This window comes from Filicampus tigris, chromosome 4 (assembly GCF_054856515.1).
Source record: "Filicampus tigris isolate MCC_2025a chromosome 4, RoL_Ftig_1.0, whole genome shotgun sequence".
Lineage (NCBI taxonomy): Eukaryota > Metazoa > Chordata > Actinopteri > Syngnathiformes > Syngnathidae > Filicampus > Filicampus tigris.
Window position 1 is genome coordinate 2,062,992 of NC_141220.1, and position 10,803 is coordinate 2,073,794.

The 10,803-nt window shown below is 38.1% G+C and overlaps 1 protein-coding gene across 1 annotated transcript in view; it reads right to left on the reverse strand.

Annotated features, from left to right (window-relative positions):
- The window catches only part of lamb1a (laminin, beta 1a), a 48,398-nt gene extending 37,854 nt beyond the window's left edge, over positions 1 to 10,544 (reverse strand). The window contains exons 1-2 of the mRNA XM_086029123.1: positions 10,444 to 10,544; positions 4,989 to 5,203 (exon numbers count right to left, since the gene is read on the reverse strand). Of these exons, the coding sequence (XP_085885249.1) occupies positions 4,989 to 5,203; positions 10,444 to 10,507 (279 nt within the window). The 5' untranslated portion in view covers positions 10,508 to 10,544. The remainder of the gene's footprint in view (positions 1 to 4,988; positions 5,204 to 10,443) is intronic.
- Between the last annotated feature and the right edge of the window lie 259 nt (positions 10,545 to 10,803).

Sequence of the window (10,803 nt, forward strand, 5' to 3'; positions counted from 1 at the left end):
AATACATGGAAAATATATGGTGTGTGGTGTGATTGGGTGCAATGTATAGGTTTGACCAGCAGACGGCAGTGTTCGCGGCCTTAAGAGGGGCTTAATGGAGAAGCTTGCATTCTAAAAGCGAAGAACACACGCCATGTCGGAACAGTGGTGTGGCGTCAACATTTTTAACCAATGCTATATTTTTGCGTTTTACAAAAGAAACATTTGGACAAATCATTTCTGCACCAAGCTACACAAACCAAAGGGTACCGGGAAATGTCGAATCTGATAGCCTTTTGTCACACACATTTCTGACATGTTTTATTGAGTAAATATGCTTCCAGCTGATCACCGTTTTTGATCAGGATCATAGGCCCAGCCCTACTACAATATTTATATGTCTTAATTTCGCACAGCACTAACTGTATCCTGACTATTCTGTTATATCGAAATGTCATTTCTGTTGTATTGTCCCTTGAGATGATATAATAAAATGGTTGCTGAAATGTGAGTGGTGTAACTAACTTAGTGAGGTACTGTAAATGCTACAAGGTGACCACGTATACTGTTTTATACTGTATATGACACATTTTGGCCACGATGGCATAGACACATTAAAGGTGACAATGCCAAAATGAATCAAATTCTGTGATTTGGGGGATCATGGTTCAGGGAGCATGAGACAACTTAGTTTGCATCATGACCTGACCTTTTTAAAGGTCAAATAGACATTTTCCATCATCAGACATTTTGATGAAAAGTTAATTCAATTGTGGATGGAATGAAATCCTTTTTTATGTTTATCAAAATCTAGTCTAAGCCACTACGACAGAATGTCAGTCCAACAAAGTAGTCCAATGAAATGTTAGGGTAGTAATGAAACAGTTTAATTAATTTGAAGCAATCTCCTTTCTTTAAGTGATTCACTTTTCTTAACTGACTAATGCCAGCAAATAGGTTTAGACTGGCGGATGCTTGTTTCATCTAACCAAGCATTGTCATAGAGCAATAGATTACTTTCAGTGAGAGAACTCTGCTAAAGCAGCTGGACAAACATCTGTCTCCAGTTATATCAGCACCTCCATATGGGGTGCGTGTGTGTGTGTGTGTGTGTGTGTGTGTGTGTGTGTTAGCGAGGGGGGTTATGGTCAACACAGGATGTGCTGCAGACTATAACCCCCCCAGAGCCACACACCAAGTAATACACAACAGGGAGTTTATTTTCTGATAAACATTCCATTCCATCAGTAGACAGGGGCTTTTCTAACAAAGTAAATCGCGTAAGTCTAATTTGGTACAGCTTTAGAGAATAAAAATGTTGTATGTATGAAAGTTGTAAAACATACGGACTATTGTATTCCATTAAATTACTGAAACTTTATTGTACTTTATGTCACAATTTCTGGTAGAATTTCAAATAAGATAGTACTACATAAAAATAAATTGATTGAGGGAGTTGACAAAGCGATTAAAGACTATGTGATTTAAATGAAGGTAACAACCAAAAGCGTTTTCTTCCATGAACATCAGACATTTTAATTGTCATATTTTTTTATGATGACTGCAGCTATTTCCTTTTGTTTGACTTATTTCACTGTCAGGGTGTCTGGAGTCTTACCCTTTGTTTTATGTTTGTGCTGTTTTAACACAAATCAGTTTTGAATTGTCTTAGGAGCAGAGAGCCTAATAAAAGGAAAGTGAACAGGGAAATATGTAGTTACATAGCATGTTAACATCAGCCTGCTTTACACATCCTGTTCTCAAGATGGCTAAATCCTGTTACGGTGGGAGGGGCGCTGTGTTGCTCATCACAGTCCCTCCTCCAGAGGTGGTATCACAGCCGGAGCAACAATACAGCTGTAAAAACTAAAGACGGAATGGCATGTGATGTTTCAATAATGTGTTACTTATGCCACCAGTGAGCATTTCAAAATTGAAAGAACCAAAGAATCGCTAACTAGCATTGCAGGTACAAGCTACGATAAAGCTAGCAAGAAGACCAACTCAACAAGATAAATCATTTGAAAATGTCTCTCACATTAATGTAACCTATAAACTGTGAAATTCAACTGAATTGTTTTAAAATATTTTTTCAGAGGGGAAGTGTTTCGAATTTACTATTCCCATTTAAGCTCATGTTAAAGTTGGATCAGCACGCACCTGCTGTCATTAAAGCACCTTTGATTAAACCCAAATCAATTAAAAGACAACAGTAGTCTATGCGCTAACACTAAATGCTATTACAAACCGTTCATAACTTCGTTCACTCATCTTAGCCCCAATTCCAACTCAAGAAAAAGAGCCCCAAAGCATAATAATACCACCACCGGTTTTCAAAATAAGGCTAGGTTCACATCGCAGGTCTTAATTCTCAATTCAGATTTTTTGTTATAAAAATCAGATTTTTTTGCGTAAGCGTTCATATTACATTATAAATGCGACTTGGGTCTCTCACCCTTTACCGTTCTATCTTGTTCGGTCGGAGTCACTGGAGGGACCGATAACTAACTCTCCATTGGAAATCATTGTAGTTTCATTGTTTATAAGGTTAAAACGGTGATCAATTGGCAGCAAAATTTATGTGGACATCCCTATTAATGCCCACTTCAACATATCAAAAGGACGAACCTCTCCGTGGCTGATTTATATGAGTACTCATAGTATGACAAAAAATGTTCAGGGGTATACCAGCAAAAAAAGGTTGGGAGTCAGTGGTGTATTGGGTTTGGCCCACTCATCGCAATTAGGGCTGAATGATTATGGAAAATATAAAATTGCAATTTTTTTTCAAGATACTTGTATTTTTCAACAGTCAATCTTTATTACATTTTGTCACTTCTGTCCACCGAAAATGACATCACAGATGCTCAGGTCTCAGGTAACAACCAATCATGGCTCAGCTCCAGAAAACAGGTGAGCTGTGATTGGTCGTTACCTGAGCCCTGAGCAACTGTTTTGTCATTTCCAGTCGACAGAAGTGACAAAATGGCCATGCTGTAGCTGCGGCAGAGTTAGCTTAGACTTCGGTAATGGCCATTTAAACCGCAGCCTTCGGGATTACGTAATCGCGTTTTCTCAAATCGCGATTATATTGCAAATGCAATTAATCGTTCAGCCCTAATCACAATAGATGCTGTCACATGGCATCTAAATCATGTGAGTTCAAGAATGTTGTCTTCTGTGTAAGACCACATTTCAGGTGCAGCAATATACAACCATTGTTTGGGTCAGTGTAAAAAGCAAAACTTTTATTATTGTGGTCTAGGGCTGCACGGTATTGGAAAAACATGCGATATGCTATATCGTTGTTGAATGTAGCGATATCGATATTATTGCGGTATTTAACATGTACCTAAAGAAAGGACATTTTTATTATCTAATGAAAGACTTAGCAATTTTTCATGTAATGAAATAAGCAAGCGCAACATATTCTTAGCTAATTACAGTGGTACCTCTACTTACGAAATGAACTGGTTCTGGAAGAAATTTCTTAAGTAGAAAACTTTGTAAGTAGAGACGTGTTTTCCATGTAAATGCCGTAATCCGTTCCAAGCCCCTCAATATTCAGACATAAATGTTTTATAAAGCATAAAAATGCATCAAAACATGTTACAATTAGATTATTGCACAATAAATGAGAGTTGTGCATAATGTAAAAAAAAAAAGAAAAAGAATAGAGTAAAGAATAAAAATGACGATCATTTACCTTTTAATTACTGTCCTCATCGCTTTTTTCCCTCTTTGGTTCATGTTCTCTCTCAGAAGTGGTTTTTGCCTGGTGTTTTGTAAAGAACTGATTTAATGACGTGGCGACGGTCATATTCTTTGGCGAGATCAACCAAACGCATCCCCTTTTCATACTTTTCAATTATCGCTTGCTTCGTTTGTATGGAGAAAAAAAAACATTTTCTCCTTTTTCTTTTCCTCGTTTCTAATTCACGCCAAAATATCGGAACACCTCATGGCCCGAGGGGCGAATGACGAGGACGCTGCATTGACATATCTATCACATAGCTATCTATCTACCTCTCTATCTGCACACAGACACATACGGTAGAGGTCCCTCTTAGCCAATGGGATGCGAGGAAGATGCTAGGCTAGCCAATGGCAGAGCAGCTATGAGTATGTTGCGTTCAGGAAACTGCGGAGCTGCGAGTGGCAGCCCATACTGTATTTCGTATCTTGAAATTTCTTTTGTAACAAGAGGCAATATTTTCCTGTTGAGGCCTTTCGTAAAAGTTTGCGTCTGACTGGTCAATTTCAGATAAAAGCATACAATTCCATAAGAAATATATTGCATGTCTTTGCGATAAGCATATGGCATGGGCCGATATCACGATATCAATATTTTTTCGATATATTGCGCAGCCCTATTTGGTCTTTATAAAATATTCTACTGTCAAAATTTGGAAGAGATTTAAGGTTGGTTTGTAGATTTATTAGTCTTTGAATTTGTAGACAGCTAGTGTTTAATAAATGTTGTCTTCTCTCATTCATATACTGTCTCTTACAAGACATGTCCTGCTGAATAGCTGAATTTTCAAATAACACTGAAAATCAGTCTGAACTTGAATCACCTTGTCAAGTTAAAATAGTGATTCATCGTACAAGACTTGTATCTGTTCTCTAAATCAGGGGTCACCAACCTTTTTAAAACTTAGATCTACTTCTCGGGTGCTGATTAATGCAAAGAGGCTACCAGATTGATAGGCACTTCTGAAACAACACATTTTCTCTATTAGTCTTTAATAATTCTGTTATTGTGAAGATAAATAATTTTTCCCAATAATTTGAAAACAAAAAATGTCAACGTGCAAACATTTTGTTTCTAAAAATCGTGTTTACATTTTCAAATGATCACCCCTACAACATTCCTAGAAAATCACAATGTCCCATCACCGGTGAGCTATTTTTACAATAGGCCCGTTTGCTACTCATATGGTGCTTGGGGGCTACCTGGTGCCCACATGCACCACATTGGTGACCCCTTATCCAAACGTTTGTCTTACCTGGAGATGGCTGACAATGCAGAAGGGTTCGGGACGATTTAGTCCACAGGTGGAGGTTGACGAAAGCTGGTGCGCTCGACCAATAAGAAGATCTCCTGTTGCTGGGTAACAGCTGCCCTCGGTGCAGACATCACTGTGCTCTGGTAGGCTGATTTGATCCTGGCCTTGGCCTACCACAGGATTAACTTGCTGGGCCAAGGTGAACAACAGTAGACCTAAGAACAGAAGCCCCACGCCGAGATTGGTCAGTCTAACAAAAAACATTAACGTTAGGCACTTTTCCATTAGCTCCACACCACACCGAGACGCCTCCTCGGTGCCCCAGACATTTTCCATTAAAGTTTTTCAATGTAATTCAATGTAACTGCTTTTCAGAACTATCTCGGAGATGGTTCTAAAGCGCCGGCAGTCTGGGGCCAAGCAGGGCCATGTCGCCACTCTTCTGATTGGCCGACAGTGATGCAGCAAGGAACTCTACCGCACACACCCATTTCCTGGTTTTAGATGAGGCTTTGACGGCTGTCGTCTAATTCATAAAAATACCGCACACAGTAAATATAATAATGTTCAATAACAATGTTGAACCATATTGACAATTTCATATGTGATGAATGCATTTTTGATGGTTAATGGGTCCCATTCACCTGAATGAGAGGTCTCCAGCAGTAGAGTAGAGACTCACCGCTCCCCCGATCTAAGTGGAAGTCAACCCAAACATATTTTTTTCAAGAATATGTCCCCAGCAGGCCCACTAGTTGAAACAGCAGTCTGATTAATGTTGCGTTTGTGAAATATAAATTAAGCAGTAAAATGCACTCGTTTTAGCCATTGGATCAACACTTATTCTACAAACGCAATATTTATCAGAATGCCCTGTTTCGTTCTAAGAGTTAGGGCGCAGCAGACGACAGCTCATGCTCCACCACGGCCATTGTATGATTGTATATGACGGGAGGCGCGGTCTTGCTAATATGCGCCCGGGATGGAACATTGTAACGGGGCTCCAGCATGTTTAATAAACGTCTGAAGCCCGCGGTTCCTAGACTAAAGCATTCGGACGCATAGTTGTTGCAATATGTGCCGATTGCTTCAGTAATTACGAATATCCTTGGCCCTGACTGCTTTCACTTCTCCAGGCTGCTTAAAAGTAGCGGGGATAAATTGTTGGTGTTGAGCGGGTTTAATTTTTCGACCCCTGGGTAACTGTATCGGGTGATGTTAGCATGTTTGAAGTGTTACCTGCAACATAGCGAATGGAGGTCCAACAGCGCCGACACAGTTTTTGTTCGCTCCACCGCTCGCAACCTTGCACCCCATACGGAAGTTGAAATGTGCCCGGCTGACTATATTATATACACAATACAGTATACAAACGGCTGATTTGTATAGACGGCTCATCTAGCTCCATGCTGTCTCCCGCACTCACCATTTTTCTTCTACATTTGTTTTGATCTATTTATCCTTAAAACAGCAAATGTGGCGGTCGCTTGGTCTCAGGCGTTTATATATATATATCAAAGGGGCACAAATATAGTAAAAGTACAGTCACTTTTCAAATAGTATTTTCTAGCTTTTACCCGTTGCCTGTCCCTAAAATGTGTCACTACCGAAACACACAATTTCAGAAGGGGTCACTGATAGTGTAGTGGTACACACGTCTGAGTTGTGTGCGGGCAGCGTGGGATCGATTCCCGCTCAGTAACGGTGTCTGTGTGTGCCCTGCAACTGGATGGCAACCAGTTCGGGGTGTAGTCTGCCTTCGCCCGTTGACGGCTGGAATAGGCTCCAGCACCTCCCTGTATAGGATAAGCGGTTTGGAAGATGACATGATGACAATTACAGAAGAATAAAAATAATTCTAACTAGCTGATTCATATTTTTTTCCATTCCCCCCTCTGCAGAGTATTCTTTATATATTAATATATATGGTTTTGACATCAAAACCAATCATAATGAATTTTTAACAGAATTTAATATGACTTTTTCCGAAATAAATCAAAATGTATATGCTATTTTTCATTGTAAAATGTAGAAAGTTGATCACATTGACTTCAAAAGTCATCATTAATTAAAACAAACATACCGTTAAACAATCACTATCAAAAATTGTTGGTTGATGATTCAATACTTTTTATTTTTGTTCAAACATCAGTTTTTTGGTAGTGACTGCAACATTTCAGTAGTGACCATATTGTTGCTGCTGTTGCAGTAATACTTTGTGAGAGGGTAGAATTGTAATCACTTAACTAGTTTTGCTATATTTTAACTTTTAACGTGTATTATAACTATCCATCCATTATCTGTACCGCTTCTCCTCACAAGGGTCGCGGGGCGTGCTGGAGCCTATCCCAGCTGTCTTTGGGCAGTAGGCGGGGGACACCCTGAATTGGTTGCCAGCCAATCGCAGGGCACACAAAGACAAACATCCACACTCACAATCACACCTAGGGGCAATTTAGAGTATCCAATCAACTTACCATGCATGTTTTTGGAATGTGGGAGGAAACCGGAGTGCCCGGAGAAAACCCACGCAGGCACGGGGAGAACATGCAAACTCCACACAGGGAGGCCGGAGCCGGGATCGAACCCACGACCTCTGAACTGTGAGGCGGACGTGCTAACCAGTCGACCACCGTGCCGCCGTATTTTAACTAATGAAACATTATTTTTTTCATTTTCTACTGCTTTGTGCTGTACTCAGGGTCGGAGGGGGTTGGAGTTGATCGCAGCCGATTTAGGGCAAAAGCAGGGTACACGCTGGACCGGTCACCTGTCCATCACAGGGCTCTTCATCATTGAAAAACTGTGGTTTCACCTTCCAAATGAAAATTTAATTGGAATGACAAACATTTTTTTAACATACATTTCCCTGTATGTATGTTCCCTCTCTCTCTGTTTTTTGAGAGACATCCGATGGTCTTGTTTTTTCCTCCATGCTCTTCTGACTTTCCTTTGCTCTCTGCTGGATAATTTATTGGTAGACTTCAGCTTTCCTTCTTCCTTCCATCTCTTATTTCTTTCTCTTTTCCTTTATTAAATATTCTTTGGATTTCACTGGGTTATTGTAACCCTTCGCCTGTACTCTGTCTCTGCTAGGCTTTTTGGCATTTTGATGTTTTTCCCTTCAAATTAAGATAAAATATTAAATACTATATTGTTAAAATCAGAGAGATCTATGTATGACATATGTATCTATATATTATATTATTTAAAACTTACTTTATTAGAAAATAAAGATCATATTGTCACTACCGAAACCATTATGTCACAACCGAAACCTCTCTGTATGTTTCGGTAGTGACTGTTTCGGTTTTATTTTTCCCTTCAAATTAAGATAAAATATGGAATCGAATATAGTTAAAATCAGAAAGATCTATGTATTACATATGTATCTATGTATTATATTATTTAAAACTTTATTCAAAAATAAACATCAAATTGTCACCACCGAAACCATTATGTCACTACCGAAACGTTTCGCTATAGTGATCGTTTCGGTAGTGACGTTTTACGATAGTTGTTGACAATACTCAACAATGCTAGGTACAACGTGGCTACCACAGACAGTTTTGAGCATGTGTACAGAGATAGAAAATAGTACATTTAGCATTAAAATCAAAAGTGCTTATTTTATTGCCGAAATGAAGTGTTCGGTAGTGACGGTCCTTAAAACCACATGCTGACTTTCAGACTTTGGAGGGCACATAACTTAATAATGCTGCCAAGTAATTACTCGCCATGTGCCCAGTGATGAACATGAAGGTAATGTCTCTTAGTGGTGAAATTTCTGGGGATGTGGCTAAAACCAAGCCCTGCCTACAGACAAATACTCTTTGCGTTTTGGTAGTGACGTGAAAAGTTGGGACAGGTTTTTTTACATAAAAACTTCTAATTTGAAAAAAATCTACAAAATCAATGTAAATCTTTCACCATACATTTAAAAGCAACCAAAGTGTTCTATTAAAGTAAAGTATTTTTTAAATTGGCAAAAATCTTCTACATTTTTTTTCATGAATTGAAATTTAGGTGTTAGAGATTGGGACAGTCATCTCCCAATAGGAAGTGACATATAAAAGATGACTTTTTATACATTCAGTTTAATAGTATCTCAATTAATGCCTTGTGGTAAAATAGATCATAACAAGATATTACTAAATATGCAAGGTCTGAACACTTTGATTTTTTTGACTTTCTTTTTTTTTTTTTTACTAAAATTTGATTTTCATTGTGGGACAGCAATTTCAACCAATTTGGTAGAATGGCTCATATACATTCAGACATATACATATGTATACACAAATATATATGTATATGCATACACACATACACATCGCTGTCCTGGGAAAACACTTTTTTGGAGTTATTGTTTTATGTTAATTGGATTCTGCGCTTTGAACATTTAGCAAATCTCTTCAAATTGTGCTTGAAAACATCTAAACAAAGCCAAAAATGAATATCAACTCCAAATATTGGTTATCAGACTCGATATCTTCCCTGAAAAATACACATCGGCCTATCTTTAGTGTATGTGTTCACATTAACCTTTTTAACTAGAGGTGCGATGATTAATTGGCAACTAAGCGATTATCAACTTAATCAATAATTATATTTGATAGTCAAATAATCGTTTTGAGACCTTGTTTAATTTAATATTCAAATGTATCTAAATCCTCCAAATTTCAGCCTCTAAACTGTAAATATTATCAGATTTTTTTCCTCCATGAAAATAGGCTGATTATTCATGTTGAATAAATGAATAAAAAATAAGAAATTTGCAAATATCTGCTTTGACTTTGACGACCAATGATCAACATATAACTGCCTCACAATCTGTTTACTTGGAGCATTTTCTGCACTTTCTGTTTTTGAACAAAGAGATCAAAACTAAATAATGTTTTTTGATACAATTCGTGGATGAATTGAGAAAGTAGTCAACAGATTAATCAGATATTAAAACAATCATTAGCTGCTATTTCAAACGCAGAGCAATTTCATAGTAAACTTTGGCTGACGTAATTCAAACCACAGAAATTTAATTGTTTTTATTTATAAAAAAAATGATGAGCTGACACTGAAATGATTGAATCACATAAAATTCATTGGCCTTCATTGGATATTCAGCGATGTGTTAATGTAATAAATTTCAGGGAAGGGGCTTGGACCTCTTAAATACTCTCCTGATTGCATTTGCTTTTTGGGGTTTTTCCTTTGTCATTTTAACACACTTACATTTTAATGTCATCGCAACTTCTTGGCAAATAATAAAGTAAAATCGACAAGTTTACAGTCACGATTGTCATTAATTTAAAGACGTGTGTTGTAATCGGTTTCTATGCAAAATCGGTGAAAAAGCAGCAGCACATTTTACGACGTGTTGCGTGTGTCGGATGACACTTTTATAGTGGCTGGTTTCCTTGAAACAAATTAAAAGATATATATACTTGAAGTTTCTTACCAAGAAGCAGCACGAGTTGAACACGCAGCATCTTCGTCTTCTCACGGAGGAGAATACCCAACATTCACTTCCAACCTCTCAAGTCCGATCAGACTTGAACTGAACTCCCCCACACCGCCCCCGCCTACATAGAAGTAAGTCGACAGTAGCCCGACAAACATGCATCCGTCAGACTATCAGAATAAATTACGTTGTTAAGTAGTTACTGTAAACTCGAACTTGTGCCCCTCACAAAGTTTGGGCATATACTTTGAATATACGATTATATTAAAAGATTTTTCAATAATCAGATTCTGAACTCATCACAATGTGCCACTTATGTACTAAAAGCGACTGTGTGCTTACGCTAATTTGTTAATA